The 22,646-nt window shown below is 42.3% G+C and overlaps 4 protein-coding genes across 7 annotated transcripts in view; 1 reads left to right on the top strand and 3 right to left on the bottom strand.

The window, feature by feature from the left end:
- atp13a3 (ATPase 13A3) overlaps positions 1 to 804 on the bottom strand; it is a 35,648-nt gene extending 34,844 nt beyond the window's left edge. For both annotated transcript variants that reach the window (XM_037114420.1, XM_037114421.1), the window contains exon 1: positions 570 to 804. The gene's annotated coding sequence lies outside the window, so the exon portion shown is untranslated. The remainder of the gene's footprint in view (positions 1 to 569) is intronic.
- Positions 805 to 5,315: 4,511 nt separating this feature from the next.
- On the bottom strand, positions 5,316 to 11,939 carry tmem44 (transmembrane protein 44). Of its 3 annotated transcripts, none has more exons than XM_037113515.1 (10): positions 11,654 to 11,937; positions 11,440 to 11,566; positions 11,272 to 11,362; positions 10,901 to 11,061; positions 10,441 to 10,527; positions 10,172 to 10,342; positions 9,697 to 9,852; positions 9,336 to 9,404; positions 9,123 to 9,233; positions 5,316 to 5,587 (listed from the first exon to the last, which is right to left on the bottom strand). In XM_037113515.1, exons 1-10 carry the CDS (start codon positions 11,932 to 11,934, stop codon positions 5,399 to 5,401), a joined length of 1,443 nt encoding a protein of 480 aa, XP_036969410.1. In that variant the 5' UTR covers positions 11,935 to 11,937; the 3' UTR covers positions 5,316 to 5,398. The 3 variants fall into 3 exon arrangements, 2 of the variants coding, with proteins under 2 accessions (XP_036969410.1, XP_036969411.1); XM_037113516.1 differs by having other exon boundaries at positions 9,691 to 9,852; positions 11,654 to 11,933; XR_005077551.1 differs by having other exon boundaries at positions 5,450 to 5,587; positions 9,680 to 9,852; positions 11,654 to 11,939.
- A 448-nt stretch (positions 11,940 to 12,387) lies between these two features.
- Positions 12,388 to 18,763, bottom strand: lsg1 (large 60S subunit nuclear export GTPase 1). The gene is made up of 14 exons (XM_037115793.1): positions 18,351 to 18,763; positions 17,671 to 17,797; positions 17,158 to 17,278; positions 16,976 to 17,062; positions 16,740 to 16,826; positions 16,586 to 16,646; positions 16,257 to 16,433; positions 15,330 to 15,692; positions 14,968 to 15,069; positions 14,711 to 14,854; positions 14,262 to 14,385; positions 14,001 to 14,080; positions 13,559 to 13,729; positions 12,388 to 13,422 (listed from the first exon to the last, which is right to left on the bottom strand). Exons 1-14 carry the CDS (start codon positions 18,447 to 18,449, stop codon positions 13,243 to 13,245), a joined length of 1,923 nt encoding a protein of 640 aa, XP_036971688.1. The 5' UTR covers positions 18,450 to 18,763; the 3' UTR covers positions 12,388 to 13,242.
- Positions 18,764 to 20,138: 1,375 nt separating this feature from the next.
- Positions 20,139 to 22,319, top strand: fam43a (family with sequence similarity 43 member A). The gene is made up of 2 exons (XM_037116037.1): positions 20,139 to 20,275; positions 20,389 to 22,319. The coding sequence occupies exon 2, from the start codon at positions 20,424 to 20,426 to the stop codon at positions 21,462 to 21,464; it is 1,041 nt and encodes a 346-aa protein (XP_036971932.1). The 5' UTR covers positions 20,139 to 20,275; positions 20,389 to 20,423; the 3' UTR covers positions 21,465 to 22,319.
- The last annotated feature ends 327 nt before the right edge of the window (positions 22,320 to 22,646 follow it).

The following is a 22,646-nucleotide window of genomic DNA, read 5'->3' as shown; positions in this document are numbered from 1 at the left end:
TAATGTAATGAAATGATTGGCTACACTTAATGAAAAGTTATTCCAACAAAAGAAAACTAACGCAATGGCTTAAGCCAGAGACACAATCTCACATGTGACATGTGCTATGGGTCTAAGTTGTGACATGATATAGGTTTTCTTTGGTTCAGGTTGTACTGGGTAATGTTCACAACATCCCTTATCACAGTCGCTGATGATAAATGTCCATTTGCTGACCATGAATCATGGCTACACGCCCCGGGCGGTCAGGGAAGTGCTCCATCGGTAAAACGAGAAGACGTCGCGGGTTGTTGACTAGCGGGCTAACGCTAGCAAAGCTCCATTGATAGCCAGCTTGTCGGTGACTAGCTTAAATAACAACGTCCATGTGTCCCCAACTGCTAGTCTTGCTTTCGCTTCCAGACACTATTGAGGCGAAACAGCGTTTCGATAGCAACCCAGACCCGTTTTCCGTACACGCATCAGCTAGCTAACGTTAGCCTTAGCCCTGCACGGTAGCAACTGACACATGGGTGATGATGACAGCGATGAAGGCAAACCGCAAACATATTTCAGAGGAGGACACTCACCCAGAACCACCTGGACACTCTGAAGATCACCTTCGAGTCATAGTGGGACGAAAGTAGCTGTTATCTGAAAGAAAACGTCGTTGAAGAGAAACGCGGACTAGGTTTGATAGGAAAATGCTGTCGCAACAGACAGGCAGAGTGAATGGTTGCTGTGTGTTGACAGCTCAGTGGGACAGACTGAGTACTACAGCAGCGGTGAACTGGCCTGAACTGGCTGTCTGGCGGCCGGAAGTGACGTATTGTGACATCACGGGGGGGTTGGACTACGCAAGGTGAATAGCGCTTGCTTATATGGCAAGTATGGCAACATCGTTACAGACAGGTCCAGGTTGTTGCAATAGGACTATTGTGTCACTAATACGATGAGAATAAGTAAGATTTTACACAACGTATATCCTACAGATCTATATTTCTCTAAATGTTTTGACACTGACAAACAAATGCCGCTTTTGTATATCGTGTAAAATAATGATGACACAAAATTAATTGTTAAAAATGGCACGATGTTCTTTGAACACAAAGACATTGGGACATATTTATGTACGTATTAATTCTGTGTGGTAAATTTCGTTTACACAAATATTACCCCAATTTTCCTCTAACTTTATAGGTTTTCTTTGCGAATTTATAGAATATATTAAAACTCTGGCTCTTATTAATCATATTAAGGGAAAAGGCAACAAAGCCATTTAGCTGTACAACAATCTTTTCAACGAGGAATGATCCTCCTTTTTTCTTATTTTTCTGTTCCATTATAAGTTGTACATGTCCAATGTGTTTGATTGTTTTTCAATAAAGTTCATGAAAAATGAAAAAAAGAAAGAAAGAAAAAAGCTCATCCTTTTATAACACATCTAACACAGTCATCCAAAAGTAAATAAAGTTCAGAAGACTGATTCACTCTCATGTGTCACATCCTTGGGTGACCACAAAACAACACATGATGGTGAGGTACTAATATAGTAATGATGCAGGGTACTAGAATAGTACTTTATGAGGAACAATTTTTGTATTGACTTATTAAGATTTTACAAGTGATTTAGGTTTGTTTCCTGGTGTGGTGTTCCCCTCCAAAGTTTGCCAGTCTGTTTAAACTTGAAGATGTGTGTGTTGTCACTCCAGTTGTACAGTAGGAGTGAATGAATGAATATTTTACATGACCCGTCCCTCTTGAAATTATTCAGACACACTGATTTACAACAAATAAGACATTCTGGCATGTTAACCCACTATCATCTAGTATCACAATACATTTACATTGCAGCAGAGACATCATCAGACTCAGTAGTCCTCCCCCAAATTAAAGGTCCACAAACACAGCCCCCTAATCGCAAGACACAACACCCAAATCAAATCAGATCGTTTGGTGCCCACATGTTTAATCTACATGTCCTATGTTTGTAGTTCAGACTTTCTCTAAGAAATTTAAAATTGCCTGTCCAACCTGAGACATCATCATAACGCTTACTATCTCCAACATGGAGGTTATGTTTTTACACATGTCCGTTTGTTGGTTGGTTGGTTGGTTTGTCAGTAGGATTACACAGAAACTACTGAACGGATTTCCATGACACTTGGATGGAATTTGGGCCTTGGCCCAGATTAGACCTTTTGGTGTAGTTCTGGATGATGGACTGATCCAGGAACTTTTTCTCACTTAACATTGCAAGACAGTGTGTCTTTGTGACATTTCTCCGAGAATTTTGCTTTAGGTGGCTGGTATGAGTGAGTACCACTCAGTGTCTTCCTAGTTTCTTTTGACTTTAAAAAGTTCTTCCAGAGCCATAGAAGAAAGATAACTGCTTTTTTTCCCACGGCACTGGGGCTAAAAAGCATTCTTAGAACCCTCTCAGCCCCAGACTAAGAAAGCTGTTAGCCCCAGGACGTTCACATGGGCACAGTGGCACACTCCAAAGCTTACCCAGACTTTAGCCTACAGCTTGCTGGCTGTGCTCCAGAGCTGCTGGATTTTGTTGTGATTGACTGAACACAGGGCTAGAAGGTGCCAGAGTGAAACAGGGCTAAAGTAAACAGAGTGGTCACATAGCATTTCTAAATGTAAACATTAGCTACAGGTAGTAGACATGCACTGTGAAGCTCCAAGAGCTTAACCATGTCTGTGCGAAATGGGGCTGAGCACCATCAACTGTTTTCTCAGACTGTTTCCACTGGTGACAGGAAAACTGATCCTTCCAGTCCCCCTTTGGCAAGTTCTCAAGCTAATCACTCTTATATAATCTCGTATTCAGAGTTACTCAGTAACAACAAGGTATTTATTAATCAGTACTTGGTTTCTGATTTATTCTTCACCAATTCAAATCTCTTCATTTCATGTCACTCCTCCCTTTCTGACCAATACGCAAGGTGAACAAAATGTCCTGCAGGCTCAAATCATCCAGCGTCTTCCACGTCCTCTGCAGTGGAGCGATCACTGACGTATGGGCCAAGAAAAACAGCCAGGCCTGTTCCCCACCACGGCTTCAGATGTGCTAATCCGTCCTCTTCATCACCTCTGCAAACAGAATTCCACCTTTTTATACAGGACACACAGTTTGTTTTCCTTTGTCCCACTCTCAGAAGGGACAGCGATGAGGCCCCGAGATGGAGCAATGCTAGCTCAGCATTCGTCATGACATCAAAGGGCATTAATGGAGCGCAAACACATCATTTTTCCTTTTTTAAACTGGATCTGCTGGCAAAAACAGCAACTTGTGGATTCATCAACTCTCAAAATGGATAATTGAAGTTCTTTGCCGGTTAACACGAACCGAACAGATAAAAAGACACGTATTTTGCACAGGCTCCAGTTAAACTCCCACGATGTATGTAGTGGTTGATATTATTCAGGAGTTCAGCTTTCAGCTCTCCTTACAAAAATTCACAAATCTGATTACATTCCTAGCTATCAGCATCATTGACTTCAAGTAGTGATTGACAATGATTCTGCTTTAACTTTATCATTCAGAAGTAAATACTGATTGCACAGTGAGACGGCTGTAGAAAAATGTGCACGTGTAGATTGGCTCTGTATAAACAATTCTGTTCCATCTACCACCAGGTTTGATCTTTCCCGCAAAAATAAAGGTCGCATCATGGCACAAAGGCAGCGAGTCTGCCATTGCACAGCCAAAACAGGAAGAGGCATCGTTTTCCCCCGGTCACCATCCCCTGATAACAGTGGAACGACTGGAATAACTGTGGAAACTCTAGACTGCAAAAGAAAAAATATCTCTGCTGATGGAGGAGGCAGAGGAGGGTGAAGACGACGCAAAATCTGTTCCCACGTTAACGCTTGTTCCCGCCCTTACCACTGGGACATGCGACAGTTCAAATACACCATCATCTTTCTGCTAGATCAGTAAGTGAAAAAACCTACCCACCTATTTGTACAACCTGTTTTTTGAGTCTGCCCTTTCATAGCACTGAAATTGGGGTTTCTAGGTCAAACTGTTTTTTTTTTGTTTTTCTTTTCGCTTTGAACAGTAGCCAGGTCACTACCAGCCAACGCTGTCTTAATGACAGCGGCGCCAACAGTAATACCGCAGAGAAATGCTGTCTGTTTCTGCTGTAAATAAACTAAATCAATCATGAGACGGGATGCATCAGGATCTGTGTGGTGTACCAGCTCAGCTAAACACTTTTTAGCTGGGAATCCTGGTGTGAAATAAATGGCTTTTCACTGAACGGCTTTCCATTGTGGGTTCATCATTCCCGTCTCAAATACAAAATTATTTTCATATAATACAGTATTATTTTCATATAATACAATATTAAACATCATCAAGAAGGGGGTTTCACGATAGGACAAATGTATGCAAAATACACAGAAAAATAATAAAACATTTGGAAAGTGATTTCTTTTCAGTGTAATGCAAACATTGAGAACTGATTGTAACTTTATGTATCAAACAGCTTGCTCAAAAATCATTAACATAAATGGGTAGAAAAATTACACAAGATCACATGTAAGTACAATGTTGTGATGCTAAATAAACGCTTTCATGTATTTTTTCTTTAAATTAGCTCCCAGTCCAGCCGGTCATGTAATGTTTACAGGACAAACAAGGTGTTAAGCTATATTAATTTCTCCTGCTGGTACTAGTAATTGCTTTGCTCCACTTCATTTGTTGTTTCCCAGTCATTTGTCTCAGACAACATGTCACTTGAGGAAATGTTACAGGGAGGAGTAAAATGTGCTTCAAAATGTTGCTCTAATCTGTGTATTGTTCCATTATCAGGTTCTAGGAAGTCCCTTCAGTTAAAAATGCCCCAGTCTGTTGCTCGAGCATAATCGTCTAAACCAAGGAGCAGGCAGATGGACAGAGGTCGGACAGATGATGGAGAGGACGGAGGGAGTCCCGGTCGTCTGGCCTGGTGCTTATCTGCTCGGCCGCCCTTTTCCCAGTCCAGCCCTGATAACCCGGGACGACTAGCAAAATACAGGATTTGACCCAATAACCTTGCAAGGCAGCAGGGGTGCAATATTGTTTTATTAGGGGAGGTCTTTCTCTGTAGAGTCGTGCTTGATGAATGCAGTCAGGACAGAGTGTTTGACAGTAGCTGCAGCTGCCTCTGTGCAATGACAAAGGCAATCTCAGACACAAACCTGTATAGCAATGAACACCGTCGGATGCAATTTTGACCATTTTACCAACACTGGCCAGCAGAGGTGTTGAGACAAATGCAATATAGCTACATACACATTAGCTAAACTGTAAAACACAGCAGTAAAACACAGATAACGGGTCAGTGTTTGCAGTTTTTATTACCCCACACATTAATGCACCAGAAGTGTTATCACGTCACTAGCTGAGAGCGACATTTCTTTTTCATTTTGCTCGGCCTGCAGAGGAGACACTCCCACACTCTTCCGCTCCAGACACAGTTTTCTCACTGAGTCCAGACATGGCACAGATGCAGAAGTTAAAAGGTTTGGGTTTTGTTGGCCACCCCTGTGGTGGAAACGGTTGCTTTGCTGCTGGTTCACACCACCTGATATTTGTCTCTTCGAAGTCCCACTGGAAAATACAGACAGGTCAAGATATTATAATGGAGAATGACAGTGAAGGATTATGATGTCATATCTACAACTCTTAAATTCAGTCTTTTATAAAGACGACACTGAGACCTCAAGAGAAGCATGCTTTGAGGTGATTTGCCCAATTGATGAAATGTCTCATAGTGGCTGCAATTTGCTTCATTTCAGTATCTCTACCATATCAATTAACCCCTTTTGAATTAGGATAGGGATCAGGGCCTCAGAGAGAGAAATAACGTAATATTCCTTTGATCCAGAAAGGATCAAGCAAGATGACGACTTTTTAGTAGTTTCTTGTTTTATGTAATACGGCCCAGATTAAAACCGCCAAATCTTTATAAACCAAGTAATAATAATCGAAATGATTCAAGACAAATAAACTTTTCTAGTCAAGTAAACTAGTCCACCTAAAACATCTTGTTTACCTGACTTTGTCACTGTAAATAACTATAACTGTAACCAGGGCTTTAACAAATCCATTTAACTTCAATCAACATATCATTGTAGCCAAAAAGATTTCAGGTTGGAAGAACTCAAGTCCTGAAGTGTTCTGAAAATAACTTTAAAAAAGTGTCATTTGTAAGAAACGATGACTTTCAAGTCTCATTCCCAACACGTCAAAGAAAAAACAAAAAGGACACTTTGGGATGGCAGCCAGCCAGTCTAACAAATCAGTCAGTTTCTGATGAGTTAGGAATAAGACTCCAAAATCAACTTTTCTTACAAATGGCACTTCTCTTTTTTTACAGTATAAATTAAGTTTTTTAAAACTCATGTTGCATAAGAGAATCAGCGAAATGCCAAGCATGCAGAAGGTTTAGAGTCAAGTCCTGGCCAGCAGGCATCACACAAGTGAAACCATAAACATCTCCCAAAAATAGCAGAGGGTAACACTGGCCCCCTATAGACAAGGAAACCATTTTGCACTACTTCCTAAGCAGACTGGCCCAACCCAGTGCTGGTCTTTAATCAAAGATCCTTCACAGCAGAACAATTGGGCCACAAGGCAAATCACAAACAATTCCACCCCTCACTGTACCTCTCAGGCCTCCCCCCCTCACCCCCTTCACCTCCACCTCAGTCTCACCCCTGCAAAGACCCGGCACTCAGCAGAAATGCACAAGAAACACAGAGCACAATAGACAATTCAAGCCGCTGGCTGCAGGGAACTCTCGTGGCCTAGTTTATGCAGAATATCGTGTGGCTTCATCATGTAAAGCAGGCAAAATTAATATGTAGATATGTCTAACATCGCCCACTCCTCAGTCCTGAGCTTGTCCTTTCCGTCTTCAGCTTGATTCAAAACAGTTAACAGTTGGGCAATCTCTGTATTTAACATAGCCAAACACAAAGTTATAGTTTACAATGAGCTGTCAATGTGTACTGAAGATCAAACATTAAACACTGGTGGAATCTCTACTCGATCACCAAGTAAACAACTTCTGTTAATTCTAACTAGCAAGTGGAGAGAAATTGAGGAATTTATCAATGAATTTACCTGCTGTTGTGTTTGTTTAGACAGACTACAGACGAGAGATTTGTCCAGTGCTAAGCAGCAGATAGATTAGCTGTTATTATCAGGAGTTTACAGATTTGGCCTCATAGACTCGCAGACTAATCTGAGCTGCCCCCAAAACACTGAATATTTGCAAGATTCTGTAGTGTTTCGGAGCCCCACCGACCAATAAGTGTTGAGATTGGGTTAAGTTACAGTGGGAGAGTTTTCACACAGCCTAAAGTCTAAGGCTTCACCACTTAAAAACACACACACACAGTACATTTTGAAGACTTTGTCAGGGCCCTCCGACTCCTCTAACACACATGCTGGGCTGTCTAAGGCCAGTCACATAATTTGCTTTTTCCTGTTTGGTGAACAGTATCAAGCTACAATTGTTTGCACCCACACCATTTGCCTTTGTTTCTGAGTAAATGACATCCTCCATAGCGTGGCTTTCTACAGCAGCACAGCTAAAGGGAGTTTCTCCTGTGGCTGCGAGCGTCAGGGCCAGAAGAAAGAAAAAGCTTGTAATTTCATTCTCCCTGCAAGCTCAAACTATGCTATTATAGACATGAACTGACCTCCAAAACAAGACTAGATTTTGCTTTGTAACCAACATTTAATTCTAGGTGCAGTATGTACGCTGCAGAATGAAGCGACGCTTCACTTCACTTTAAATCAAACCCTGCTCCTCACCGCTCCAAACACTTTTACCCACAACCCTTCATGCACACACAGGGCTTTCTCTTTAGAGTTTGACTCATCAATCCCTGAAGAATATGCTGACTGTTTTCTTCTGAGAAGAACCTCTGACAGCTGTCTCGCTTACTTCCCTCAGAATCACATGCGAAAAGCACAACGCTAGGTTTGCAGCAGCTCAAACACTGTCCTGAGTGTTGCTTCTTCCTCAAATTGCATTTAATCACTTTAATCTAATCTCACAGGGACAGCCGATCGTATGAGGTATAAAGATCTAGAGATACTTGTGGTGGCTTCAGCTCGGAAATAGAGAGAAGGACAAAAGAGCTGTTTAAACCATTTAATGGAGGTGGTGATTCATTCAGGAAATTGCAATTTCAGTGAAACTAAAGCCTGAATATAGCCAAAACGAGCTGCGGGGCATGGTACACTCAGGGAAACACAGTCATAGTTTAAGAATCAAGTCCCTTCAGTGAGTCAAACATTCATCAGCCAAAAATCCGTCTCAACTTTCACCTCTTCATGAACTTCAGTGCTGTGTTGCGCCGGGGAAAACCAGTTAAATGAGTCTCTATAAAAAAAGGCAATAAATGGAACTGATTCTGGTCATCACAGCAGATCACGCTGGGTGATAAAAACGCGGGTCAACAGCAGTCCAACACCCTCTTACGTGGATTCACACCATCACAGTCAACATGCTGTCTCCACCTAGTGGCACACCAAGAGAAGTGACACTTTTTTTAGTTTTATTTATCGCCGGATTGGGTCCGAGCTCCCTGTCCAGAGCCTCTTCAGTGTGCTCAATTTCAAAAAGGCAAAGCTATTCCTGACGAAATGATAATGTTTGCAAAATAAATGTCCATTCAACTGTGTGAATTTGATGCTTTGCAATGCAATTTCATGGCACACACAAACTGAAGTAGATTCCTGGGGTATTCAGACAGATTACTGTTGCTACGCACCTTAAGTCAAATAAAGGTGAAATATTACCTCCGGGTTATGAAGGTGTTAATCAGAGTGTTGATGGGAAAAGAATCTTTTGGTTTGGCTGCCGACCACAGTTTGAGTGTATTGTGGACTGAATCTGACTGACCAGCTTGGTGCCGTTCATTTTGAAAGAAGATGTCCTAATGCTTCTGTCGCTCCTTTCGTCCACACTGTATTACACGGCTGTCTGACAGCAATATACAGAACCAAAAATATTCAGAATGCATAGTTCACTTAAGCGGCTACATCTTTTAGGTGTGCCTTCTTTTAGGCTGTTGACGCCGTTGAGCAGCACAATACTGTACTATCACTTTGAAGTAATCCAACCCACCTCCAGGTCAGAGCTGACTGCTGAAGAATCACAGGAAGTATCCGAGGAGTAGAAACTGTTGACTCTGATCACTCGCACCTTCCCGGTAAGAAGCTGGTCTCCCATCTCCTCCTTGGAAAAACATACATACAAACTTAGATACATATTCCACTACAGTAATCACCACTGATTAAGATGAAGAAAACGTGTTGAGCAGTTTCTTTTCTTATTTACTTTTCTTGCAGGCTGAATACTGACATCCATGTAACGGCCCATCTCAGTCGCCTTTTGGATGTTTTTTGACTATGAAGAAAAGGTTGAAGAGCAGAATGGTTCAAACCAAGACAAAAGTGAAAAGGCAGTATTCAGCTGGTGAAATAAATAATAAAATCTTGTAATGGAAGGCCTGCATACCGTTTTGCCTTTACTTTCATGCACAGCAAGTCAAATTCCAATATTGTTGGTGTTAAATATCAAACAATCACTTCATTAACTCAAGGAGTCTTATGAGATGTCTTTAACGCCAAGAGATGTGAGGAGCAAGCTTGATTCCTCTGCTTTAAGAAAACAAAGAGGACCTGAAACTAACCTTTGCCTGTGCTGATGAGTGAACTTTCTGTTTACTCAGACTCTTCATGACGGCTTTATCCTCAGTTGGCATGCGTGAGGCGCGTAGAAGGCTCTCGGTGTCTGGAGGCAGAGTGGTTAGCTGCTGTCTGGTTCCTCTCCTCCACCAGTGGATGACGAGAATCTGACGGTGTTGGTTTAAGGGTCGACAGATCGACACCTGGGTGAAAATCTGTACAATTCACTGACTGTGCTGCAATGTTATTTACAAGGAATCAAACATAACGAGCAGCAGCAGATTCACGAGAGCGAATCTTGTATTGTGACATTTTGGTTTCTATCTGAAATGCCCTTTGTCTTTCTGCTAACTCCTGGTGTCCCTCATAGCTGCTGCTGCTTCTATAAAACCTAAAACTCACGGAGAAGCTGGTGAAGATTAAATAGGCTGAATCAATTTTATGCTATTAATGCACAAAAAGTTTATCAGATGCAATCAAGGATACAAGAAGGTCCAGGGTAACGCAGCATATTGCTGACAGCAGCCACGGCATGACCCCCAGAAGAAACTCAAAGCGAGTGTCGTAGAGGAGTATGGCAGCAGCGAAGAGGGCACCAGCCAGTGAGCACAGCAGGCCAGAGGAAGTGGCGGCCAGGGTCAACGTCTGTCCTCTGTGCTGAAGGGAAACATTAAATCCAACTCCCTTAAGAGCCACTTAAAGCAACAAGAAAGTGATTATGTCACTAAATCACTCATGTGTCGTTTGTCACTTACTGCTCTGCGAAGCGCCGGGAACCTGGAGGTACAGGAGATGACGAAGGACAGCAGTCCGAGTGTGTAACCCAGGATTTCAGTGTTGTCCTGTCAAAATAACAGTTTTAAAGTTGTTGTAATGTCAGAAATATAGTTGATCAATGTAACCAAGATACTTTATTGAAACAGCCATCACCATGTGCTTGTTGGGACACAACAATGCCAACTCTCGGGACTTCTGGAATCTTGGATAGTGTCAAACAAGCTGTATGGAGCCATTTTCTGTTTTCTTTCAGTCGATTTCTTTTTTCTTTTTTTTTTTTTTTACGTTTTAAAACAAGTCCCCATCTACTTCTCAGCCGTTTAGGACAGTGCCGCAACCCGTTTTTTTGCTTTGAAGCTCCGAATATGTTTTGTGGACCACGAAACTTCAGCAGACTTTCCATCAGCAGGAGCATGAGCCCACAGATGTGCGTCTTACTTCGAGGATCTCGTGCAGCAGTCTCCTGCCGCTGGGAGGCCTGTCTGCTGGGAGCTGGGTGACCCTGGACTTTAGAAAACCGCCTGCAACCACCATCAGCACACACACTGCAAGGAGCTGGCGCTGCCTCCTCCGCCTCCTCCTCATCCTCAGCCTCCTTTCTGAGGGAGACGACACAAACACAGGGAGAGTTCGGCAGCTGGAAACTGTCGCAACACCACCCTCTGCTCATTTGTTTGCCGTCTCTGATAAGTCCCCTGGTTTGCCTTAACGGTTATGGCCTGACGGGTGCTCATACTAGCAGCCCTGTGCTTACATTCACCTGATAAAAGAGTTTGTATTATGGAGATATGGCATCACACCAAGCTCACCTGCCTCTGAGTTGTAGCACTGGAGCAAAAGGAAGCAGGAGGAAATGGAGTGGACTGCATCTGTTGCAGCAGAAACAGCACCCAATAAAATCTAGAGAAGAGGGAGCAGGAGTTAGTGTCCGCAAAGAGAGAATTAAGAGAATTCAAAATAATGTAAAAATAAATCACCAGAATGTGCAGCTGTCTGGACAGAAAGGCTCCACCTGTGCTGCACAGGCTGCCGAGGAGGCAGTACAGGCAAGTGACGGTCTCATCCGGACCCTCTCTCCGAACCCTGCACCTCTGGTACACGAGCCTTTGAACAGTTTAACACAGCTGTGTCGTCGGAGTTTAACGTTTCCAACGAGTTAGTGGAACGAGTGCTGAGGCCAGCGATACTTACAGGCAGCAGGAGAGCAGCAGAAGCAGCGCAGAGAGGCAGACGAGGCCGACGGGGACGCAAAGTTTGTCCGCGCCGGCAGAGAAACAGGTGGAGGCTGAGTCCGCGCAAAACTCAGCCAGGCTGGAGAGGAACGCGTCGGCGTTGCATCTTATCAGCGCGCGCCCCCCCATGTTAGCGGCGGATGTGTGTTTACATTTCAGGCTGTTAAAGAGCGCACCGACGCAGCCGACGTGAACCCTCGCGCGTCGAAGGCACTGCGGGTTAGTGGGAGGGGCCTGCATGTTTAAGACAGGGGCTCACCTGTGATACACCTCTCAGGTGAATACTGTGTGCTGTAGCTAATCTCACTCGTGAAAGATAATTTGAAACGAATGCGTTCAGTATTACCAAGTTTGAAAGGGCTCTGTTTTGGAGATCAGACTAGAGGAGGAGTGGTCCTTGATGATGGAGGAAGGTTTTTAAAGGTGCAGTTCGTAGTTTTAATCAGAAGTGAAAGATCTGTATTAACTGCATTTTTTTCTTCTGATGTCTAAACAATGTCTAAATAAACAAGCGCTATCTGTTTTCATGCCTGAATAAACTGAATAAACAAGCCCTTTCCTTTGACATGACACTGGCATATTAAGTGTCTTTTGAAAAATCAGAACCCCAGAGGCAGATCGCTTATCTGTTAGTACTGGGCAATCAAGGAATTATTTATAATGCTGATTAAAAAAAAAAATCTACACGTCAACTTCATATACAATACACTCCTCTTGGGGATACATTTATTCAACAGAAAGGTCCAAACATCAACAAAAGGACAATATTCAGATCAAATCTAGATGTTTAACGACTGCAGCACCTCTTATTTTTCGGCTATCTCTACAATTCATACACTTTTTTACATCTTCAGATTTAATTTTGGTGAATTTTCAAAGCAACATTATGTAATTAACCAGATCCAACAAAATAGCAAACATCATATTGCTTGAAATGACAGCCGTATCATTAAATTTTGACATAAAAATATTGATTAATGTGAATTTATCTACCCCAAAACTGCAGCAAATAAGGCTCTTGAAGAAAATAACCACAAAATGAATCTATGTGCCCCTGTAGGTTGATAACTTCAACATGGCATTCCAAACATTTGGAAATACACATGTAAAGGGAAACACCAATATGAAAATTTATTATTTCATCTCAACTGTATATGCAGAAAAACACAATAATATATCTTTTTTAACAAAAATGTTGTGTCTTTCAAAGTGACTTCTAAATACAGACTGAAAATGTCCTTTTCAATGTTTTATAAAATTCGGAGATCATGCTGAGACCCGGTGAGGAATTGCTGATCCGGTTGATGGAATGCTTTGCACCGATATGATTTTCTAACAGAGTGGTGCAGGACATTATTATGCGCTTCATTCGTTAAAATCAACACAGCCTGACACGCCATACTCCACATGGGATTAAAGGTCCTGAATCTACCTACAGATACTGCTCCACATTAATTCCTTTGGAATCACATGAACTGTACTTGAGGGGTTTTTTCCATTCCAGCTGAAATGATCTGTGATTAAAAGTGTTCTGATTTCAGATCAACCTCAGGCGTCCAGATGTTTGTTCAGACGGCGTACTTTCTCTTTCTTGTTCCTGTTGCCGTGTTTCTTCCAGGGTTTTCCCGGCGCTGCTTCTGATCCAGCTTTTCCTGGGCCGACAGGTCCACTGCCTGGCTTGTAGCCCATGACAGACTGAACCCCCTTGGAGAGCGCCCGTACATTCTCCTGAAGAGAGAGTTCACGTCAACAAACATTTAATTTCACAAAAAATGACCATACCTGTACATATTTTTGATTTTCTGACAACACATAACTACCATTGTGAAAGTTTTCATACAAGAGGACATGAGATCTATTATACCTGATGGAAGAAGTTCTTGTCGACTACATTTTCAATTCTCTTGATTTTCTTATTGCTTGTTGTTGAGGAGAGGTCACAGCAGTCCAAGTCTTTTTTCAGGAACTTGTTGTGCTGCGGCTGGAAGTCTTCAGCTTTAATATGTGGAGGGGGGTGGCAGTACAGAAGCTTTCCCTGTGAGGAGTCAACATTGTTAGTGTGCAGTGAGGATGTTCTATTCAGGATGCACATATTCTAGGTAAATGTATGGACTGGCCAAATAAAAAAAAAAAACAAAGTGTGAATTTCTAAAACTTGGGCTATGATTAAATAACCCAAAACAATTTCACAGAACAGCTCCTACAATGTGCAGTGTTATGCCTCGGTCCAATCATAGCTGAGTCATTATGTATTTAATGCTGCAGGTGAATGTAGATTTAAATAAATATATTTTGTTTGCACTTACGTTGACATAATCCTTCAGGATGTACCGGGCTGATCTGGACTGATCGGGCTGGCCATGAGACGTCATGAAGCCTCTCATGTCTGAATTAGAAAGAAACACAATAATAAACTAAATACAATCTTACATAAAAAGTACTTACATAAGAAGGATTAACAAAGCTTTAAATGGAACAGGACGGTTGATCACTCAGTGATTCATTCATTTTTTTGGCCTATTTTTTTATTTATTCTCTATGGAAAAAAAATGTTCTGGCAGTCTCACATCCATAAGCCATCAACAACTCCTCGTAAGTTGGGTGCCGGTCAGGGTCTTCGTCTTCTCGTGGTCGGATGATGTTGATGCCATAGGTGCCCTCTAACACGTGCCGAGGGATCGTCTGACATATGTGACAACTCAGTTAAGGACTGAACTGTTTTTAATTAATGTTGATTATTTGAGTTCATTGCTGTAAACAAGTGAGACAACTCTTTTGTTTGTGCTACAGATCACTATTGCTTTTCCAGCTCCTACTGAAGAAGATAATCTTTTTTTTTTTTTAAATCTCAACTCCCAGTCGCAAGATGTGAGAAATTCCTACTTTCACTTTCTCAAATGTCATGTCATAAAAAAATTGCAAAACTCCTTACACAGCTCCTTTAAAAAGGTCATAAACACCTCTTCCTTATGACTGGATCGTGAAGGTGCTGTGTCAAAAAGCACACAAAGGATATAAGTGAGACTGCAGGTACGTGATCTCTCATCTGGTCGATGGGCAAGATCCCAGAGCAGATCATCTCAGCTTTGGTAGAAACAAAGGAGGGCATCACCAGACCCGGGCAGTCACAGAGGCACAGACCTGGCTCCACGTACAGAGTCTGTGACAATACATGTGAAGAAAAGGAAGCAAGAAAAAAAACACACATTATGTTTTTCTGCTGATGGAAAAAAATACTTGAATTCACATCAGGTTTAAAGTATATTACTGCACCTGAAAGTGCTTAGTGTGTCCCGGAGTGGCTGAAACGGAAACCTTCTTGTTCCTTAGAATAGTGTTGATGGTAGAACTCTTACCAACATTTGGATAACCGACCTGTTGAATTCACACAAAACAGAACAGAGTTATTGCTTTACAATCACTCAAAAACAGTAGACAAAGGCGAAGTGTTTCAGAATTTTCCATTTCAAGACATCTGAGAATATGAACTAGCATCATTTTCAAAGAATGGAAAAACACACAAAAACATTCTGTGTGAAGCATGAACTGTTCTTATTCTGACCAATGCCTGCCAAGTGCAACTGAGTTAGTAGCTCAGAAAACTCTCTTCAATAAAATGCTAATTTTTAACCCACCAGTCCGACTGTCAGTTGTCCATCTTTACATTTCTGCCCGTTGTGAGCAGCCTTAAACACTTCCAGCAGCTCATCCTTATGCAGCAGACGGCTGGAGTTGTAGAAGGTGGCTTCCCCGGATGAACGAGCAGTCCCTTTCTCTTCCTCATGCTCGTCTTCTGAGCAGGTGTACCAGTCCTCCTCTTCTACAGATATCTTCTCCTGCTCCTCTTCCTCTGTACCACTCTCTTCATCCCCCACCTCCTCTTCTGCCTTCACCTCTTCATCTCTGTGTGCCCCCTTTTCGGTCACATCTTCGTTGTCTGGCTGTCCTTCATCTTCTGGCTCGCTTTCTCCAAACTCTGGATCGTCCACTTCCATGCCCTGTGAAAACAGACATTTTGCACTTTGAAGCTAGGGTTTAAAAAGGACTATGGAGGACTGAAACTGTCCAAATCTTTCAGCAAAAAATGTAAAATAAATAGTTGCATAATGTTGCATGATGAAATATAATAGCTTAAAGAAATAAAAAAAACATGGAGAAATATTTTTTTGTGGTAAGGATGCAAAGAGGAAATACAAAAATAAATGCATAAATAAATGTAAAAAATAATTGATAAGGATATTAAAGTAGGTAAATGAATAGAGAAGCAATTTAAACAAAAATGTAAATTCATCTCACATTTGATGAATTAATAATTGCCTTCATTCTATTTTTCTATTTTGTAGAGCCTCTATAAAAGACAGCGAGTTCTGAGATGCTGAAGAACAAGACTATTCACAAACATTTTTCTAAAACATAGTGATAACTTCCACCTCCCCGCGATAAGGGAACATGGATCTATGTGGTTATCTGCTCCCAACAAATGTGATTAAGTGTATTAACACACACATTAAACTTCACAGGTGATGTTCAGAGTACAGCTCCAAAAACATCCGACTGCTCACCTTTTCTTCTGCATCCAGTCTGTTGCCCTCAGCCAGGGCAGACCAGAAAACTGCCCTCAGCCCCTCTTTCTGGAAGTGTCTGGCCCAGGCCCGCCTCTGTTCCCTGGTCAACAGGTCTGCCTTATTCACCAGCAGCATATTTACCTTATGCTTTGACACTTCCTTTACGTACAACTCCTGGAAGCACACAACAGACATATCTTTACAAAACAAAATAAAAGCAAAATGTGAGCTTTTCAACAGCCAGCGTTCACAAGTGGTTTAGAACCTGCGCTCCCCCCCCCAACAGCAATGAATGCAACTCCTCTTTCCCACCAAAGTGTACTCACCAGGTCAGGACATCTGAACAGCAAAGGATTTCTGGCATCAACAATTTGAATGACGACATCACTACAGATAAACATGAAAACAGTTTTGCCTTAAGTATTACACAAGGGGAACGCACTCCTCATTAGAGACTGGTATGGGCTGAAAAGTCTTTACCTCCTCTCGATCACTCTCCACAGTTGTCTCCAGAACTCCAGATTCCTCTCGAATGGGGTGAGAATTAACTTCTGTTCCTCTTCCAGCCTTTACAGGTAACACTTGGAGTTAGATTGCTGACATTGATACCCCTTCACCAATTTAATCAGTTACAAGGACTGTTCTTGATTTTGTAAGCAACTTTTAGACATGCAACAAGAACACAAAGGTGGCTGAGTTTACAGAAGATTACATACTCGGCAAGCTCTCGTCTCCACTCCAAGAAGCTGTCTTTCTCTGCTTGCTGAAGCGCCTCTGGACTGGTGCTCTCATCCCAGTGGGGGCTTAAAATTGGTGGAGAGATATCACAAAAATTAAACCTGCAAAACACACATCGCAGCAGTTCCATTAACTCAATTAACCAGGTCGATTTACTTACCGCCGTGGAATTCTGAGGAAATGCTTGTTCTCTTCATGCAGCGTTGCCAGCCTGGATTTCTCCTCAGCTGTTAACAAACCTGCTCTAGCTTCCACTGGCACAAACTTGATGTTGAGTTTTTCTGGGATAACAAAGCAAGAGGCAGTCAGGGACAGCAGTGAAATCAAAGAGACAGAGGTGCAGTGGATAATGTAGTATTATAAAATAAAATTATATATACATTTTTTGCATGCAAAGCTCTAAAACACAGGAAACATTGTGGATACTGGATGGTAACAGTGCAACTACATACAACACAGCATTAACGTGTACAAAATTTGCTGTGTGCCCACTAGTATTGAAAAGCAAGTTGAAAAGCAAAAATGAGAAAAAAAATAGTGTTGGAGAGAATCGCTTGTATTTGAGCACAGCTTACCATGCTTATTTAGCAGAAATACTGATAACCTCTGGCTACAAATTGCACTTCAAATCAAATTCAAGCACTTTATTTTAAGCAAATTGGGTTTTATTTACCTGCAACAAATTCTGTTCCAGCCAGTTCGGCAGTGGCCAGAAAGTCATCCATGGAGCTCTGTTCTGTCACTGACTGCAGGTTCAGCCTCCCCCAGTCATAGCCATCATTCAGCTCACTGGTGTGGAGCTGCAATTATTTAACATTAATGACGTTAATAACAAACCACACATCAACCCTAGGTTATAGAGGTGCCTCAGGGAAAGGCATCTGCAACACACTGGCTGCTTGAGGAGACATACGATTACTTTGTTGTGTAATGCCCAAATAATCTGATGGTGGTTCCAAAAATTGTCTCACAAGTGGGTAAGTTAGTAGTTCTACTAATATTGAGATTTTACGGCAAAATAATGCCCCTATATAATTCCCCCCCACGCCGAAATTCACAACAGGAACTTATCTATTACGAAAAAGTATTAAGGTATGCATTTCACGTCCGCGATAAGCAAAGCAGCGATAAAATGAAATTTTCTTAATGGAATTTGGTGCGAGCAAAGAACCACACTTTTCAGAACTATTGACAGCTCTGACGAACCCTCCGTGTACGGGAATAGATGAGTGGCAGGTCAAAAATGATCGAAAGGGAACTGGAACTTGGTATCATTATATGAAATGTGAGTTAATTATCTTTTATGGTTTGTTAAAGCGTGTATAATATAAGCTAGTTGGTGCCATGTCATACCCATGAGTCGCCTCTCTTGTTTCCTCGGCCTGCCTGAAGTCTCTCTTTTATCAGAGCTCGGCCCAGTCCGACTCCTCCGCCGGCCTTCTTCTTGCCCATAACTTCTGATGTTGTCACTAAAGTCCTCTGTTAAAATATCTCACAAAATGTAAAACGCTATCTGATGCTAGCTAGAGTCCGTACCCCATGTGCACTGCGTTGTTGTCGCAAGAACCGGAAGTGGGACAAACCAATCGAGTTTCATCTAATCCGGAAGAATCGACGTCAAATACTTAGATATTTATTCACGGCCTTCCTTTAGCTGAATTGGTTGTGAGTTTAATGTAATTTATGAACGTCACATCTACGAATATGAGCTAATGTCTGCTTTCTTCTAAGCAATTTAAACGACGCTGTTATGGTACCGTCCACTTCTCTGTCCAGCTCTCAAAGGCGCTCTGAAGAAAAGAGGACAGCCCTTACATTCGTTCCACATGCCAACGTATAGTCCTGTAACAATCAAACGAGTTATAATACAGTCCACATATAGTTCTGCAGTAAATTAAAATTAGTAAATTAAAAGTAAGTATTGCGCGAAGTAATACGTAACCCGTCCCCCAATTACAAACAACTGATGCAGTGTTGACATAAACCAAAAGATGGCAGCAAAAACCAGCAGTGTATCAGAGTGACTCACCTCCCTTATTTCCACATAAAGCCTACCAATATCATGACCTGACAGACTTTGAAAATATTTTAATACTTTACATCTAAGTTATGTATTTCTCAATTTCATGTAAGATCAAAGCTTGTGTTAATATTGCATTTCGATGTGATACAAAAGTTTTTCAACATAGAAAAGACTCTCACCGGGGAAATTCACCTGTTACAGCAGCTCAACAGTCAAAAGCAGAGGGAAAAATAGTGACCCAGTGACTGATTAAAAAAATGAAACAAGACAAAAACAAGATGAAATAGAATAATAAAAATAAAAAAACAAAATATTAATCTTTAAGACTATTTAGACTCTGTTCCTCTTTCACATGCAGATATGACCAAGGACAACTGCACATGATAATTGCACCCATATTAATGATAATACACACATGGTGTGTAGTAGTATATTAAAAAGGTATACTAAAGACAAAACCCCCCCCCAAAAAACCAACATTACTATTTGAGATTTTTTGTGTTGGTTTAATTTCAGAGGGAGAAACACAGGTTACATTTTTAGTTAATACATTACATGTATAATTAATTGTTTCAAATCTAATTTATCATCGTTTATTGCTTTGATTCTTTTATTCATTGCTATTTTTGCATTACTTGTTTCTCTGTTTCTTCTTCTGTGCTTTTGCTTGTTTTGTCGCTTTTACTCTTATGACTTGTAGTTACTCATATTGACTTTTCATGCTTTTACACGTTCTGTTCTGCCTCCTTGTTTCTACTCACCTTAGACCGTTTTTTTCTGTTATATCGTCTTCCAGAGTCTCCTGCTTTTGCTTGCTTGTCAGTGCTCTTGTTTTTAAAGGAGCTATATAAATACAGTTTATTATCATCATTGGAAAAACTGAGAGAATATGCATGCATATGGTGTTCATTGATACAAAACTCTCACGTTTGCCAGCCAGCCTGTATCTCTCTCTCTCTATACACACACACACACACACACACACACACACACACACACACACACACACACACACACACACACACACACACACACACACACACACACACACACACACACACAGGCTGGCCACAACAGCCACAACAGTTCCGTTCTCATTTGGTTCAGTCCCCCCCACAGTCACACTGAAATGGTTTCTCCCTGTATATAATCTTTGAAGCTCATCTCGCCACAGCAGACTCTTTTGTGCGCTACGTTGAGACAGCAGCGAGGACACCACTATGGACAAGAGGACTTTAGCGGACAAACAGATGAAGTACGTTGTCTTTGCGTTCACTTCCCATAGAGTAGCTCACAAATGACCTGACAGGGAGAGAAACTCCTCTAGGATTTAGTAGTGACCCAAAGTGTATTTCTTTCTTTCTCTAGACTTTGTTGCTGTTGACTGGAAACAGCGAGAAAAAATGCTGCCTTGGAAGAAGAATAAGTTCGACCTGATTGAGGAAGACAAGCAGTCCAAGCAGAAGGGCTATGCGGTGAGCCTCAACTACTCCGTGCTCACGTCCTTCGCCAAGTCCTGCCCGGAGAGCGCGCTCAACAGGGTGGGCAGCATGTTCAAGTCCAAGAGGAAAAAGGTGAAGATCACCAGCGAGGACCCCACGTACACGGTGCTCTACCTGGGCAACGCCACCACCATCCAGTCCAAAGGGGACGGCTGCACGGACGTGGCCGTGAGCAAGATCTGGGGCAAGAGCGAAATGGGCAAGAACGGCACCAAGATGAGGCTGACCATCAGCTCGCAGGGCATCCGGATGGTGCATGTGGACGACAAGGCCAGGAGGCCGGGACACTTGTACTTGCTGCACCGGATAACCTACTGCGTCGCGGACCCGAGGCTCCCCAAGATCTTCGCCTGGATTTACAGGCACGAAATGAAGCACAAGGCCGTGATGCTGCGCTGCCACGCAGTGCTGGTGTCCAAGCCGGAGAAGGCGAAAGCCATGGCGCTGCTGCTGTACCAGACCTCGGCCACAGCCTTGGCCGAGTTTAAGAGACTAAAACGGAGGGACGATGCCCGGCACCAGCAGCAGCAGCTCATAGGGGAGCAGACCATCCCGCTGGTCCCCCTCAGGAAGCTGCTGAACGGACAGTGTTACTACAAACCCCCGGTGGAGCGCAGCCGGAGCGCGCCCAAGCTGGGCTCCATCACGGAGGACTTGGTCGGGGAGGAGGAGGAGGAGAAAGCGATGCACTTTGAGTGTGAGGACATTCTGGACACGGACGGTGATTGTGTTGCCAACGGTAAACAGGAGTTGACTCAGATCATTAACGACTTGGGAGAGATGAGCATAGGGAACGACGTGCAGACACTGAAAGCCGACCTGAGAGTCACCAGGCTGCTCTCTGGAGAGAGCACGGGGAGCGAGTCCTCCATAGAGAGCAACCAGGAGCCCCCCCTGCTCACCAACGGGTTCGAGGAGGTAAAGGTGCAGGAAATTGCCTGAATACTTGCGAGGCATTCCTGACGCACATGTTCTGTGGTCTCCCCCAAGAAAAAACAACAACAACAACAAAAAACATTTCCTCTGTCGTCAGCCTTGTTGTTGGAGATTGTTTGTCGCATCGGTGCCTCTCCACGACTAACTGAGATGATCCAGAGACGATCCTCAAGGAGTTAGACACGCAGTTAGGCTACTGAATGATATTTGGAAGATTGTGTAAACACGGAGGACAGGTGGGGGGAAATGAGTGCGTGCCGCTCGAGAGATGACTGGTTGAACCGACGAGGTCCCGGTGCGCCCTCAGACGCACGACACTAATTCCATCTCTTTTATTTAAGAGGATTTTGTTGTAGCCTCGAGCTTGTTTACCTTGAGTTTTTTTTTTCTCTCTTGAAAAATGCATTTTTCTGTTGAAAGATGCTCCTCATGAGCCAAAAAACACACCCCTTTCTTTTTTTATTTTATTTTCTTCTTCTTCTTTTTTTTTTTTAAAAAAAGCCTTTTTCCTAAATGGTTCAGTGGGTCTAAACAGGCCTCCTAAAGTTTCCTGTCAGGGCCTTTTTTTCTTTTCTTTTCTTTTTTTTGCAACAGCCTGTTCATTTATTTTACTTTGCACTGTTGTAGAATTCACTCAAGTATTATGTTGGCTTCATGTAAAACGATGTTTGTTGTTATGTTGTCCGAGACATAAATGTCATATCTTTGCTGTGCAAAAGAAAAAAACACACTGTTATGTATTAAGATGTAAAGTAAGATGTTTTAAGTATAAATATGTTATTTTTTAAAGAATGAAAAAAAAATGTGGTTTGTTATGTGAACCTCATAGAATTATGAATAATAAAAAAAAAATGAAAATGATCTAAAGCTGTCGAAGTTTATGTGCAGATTTGTGCTGGAGAACATGTAGGTCATGTTTTCCACTGGTGCTCTTTAATATGAGAGGGGATTTACCTTCAGACGCTCGTGTTGGGGTCAGATTTGCACTGCTGACTGAAAGTCACATGGAGACAGGGAAACCAGAGAAACACTCTCTCGCCGCTAATACTTACTGGAGGGTCTGCCGTCGTATACATGTATGTCATTTAATAGACTAGGCTCAGTCTTTTTTTTTTCGTCAGATGGCGTTCAGGGAGCAGGCTGCACAAGTTATTGAGTTAAGGTACTGAAGGCTCATTCATTGTGAGC

This window comes from Acanthopagrus latus, chromosome 11 (assembly GCF_904848185.1).
Source record: "Acanthopagrus latus isolate v.2019 chromosome 11, fAcaLat1.1, whole genome shotgun sequence".
Taxonomy (NCBI): Eukaryota; Metazoa; Chordata; class Actinopteri; order Spariformes; family Sparidae; genus Acanthopagrus; species Acanthopagrus latus.
The sequence above is the reverse complement of the archived record's forward strand: the minus strand, read 5'-3'. Positions and strand labels throughout refer to the sequence as shown.

Coding starts and splice junctions, on each gene's coding strand:
- lsg1 (XM_037115793.1), bottom strand. CDS start 18,449: ATGGGCAAGAAGAAGGCCGGCGGAGGAGTCGGACTGGGCCGAGCTCTG. Junction 17,063..17,157: donor TTCCTCAGAATTCCACGGCG/GTAAGTAAATCG, acceptor ACCAATTTTAAG/CCCCCACTGGGATGAGAGCA. Junction 14,081..14,261: donor GTTGTTGATGGCTTATGGAT/GTGAGACTGCCA, acceptor TTTCTAATTCAG/ACATGAGAGGCTTCATGACG.
- tmem44 (XM_037113515.1), bottom strand. CDS start 11,934: ATGCAGGCCCCTCCCACTAACCCGCAGTGCCTTCGACGCGCGAGGGTT. Junction 11,363..11,439: donor CCAGACAGCTGCACATTCTG/GTGATTTATTTT, acceptor CCTCTTCTCTAG/ATTTTATTGGGTGCTGTTTC. Junction 10,528..10,900: donor TGCTGCACGAGATCCTCGAA/GTAAGACGCACA, acceptor TTATTTTGACAG/GACAACACTGAAATCCTGGG.
- fam43a (XM_037116037.1), top strand. CDS start 20,424: ATGCTGCCTTGGAAGAAGAATAAGTTCGACCTGATTGAGGAAGACAAG.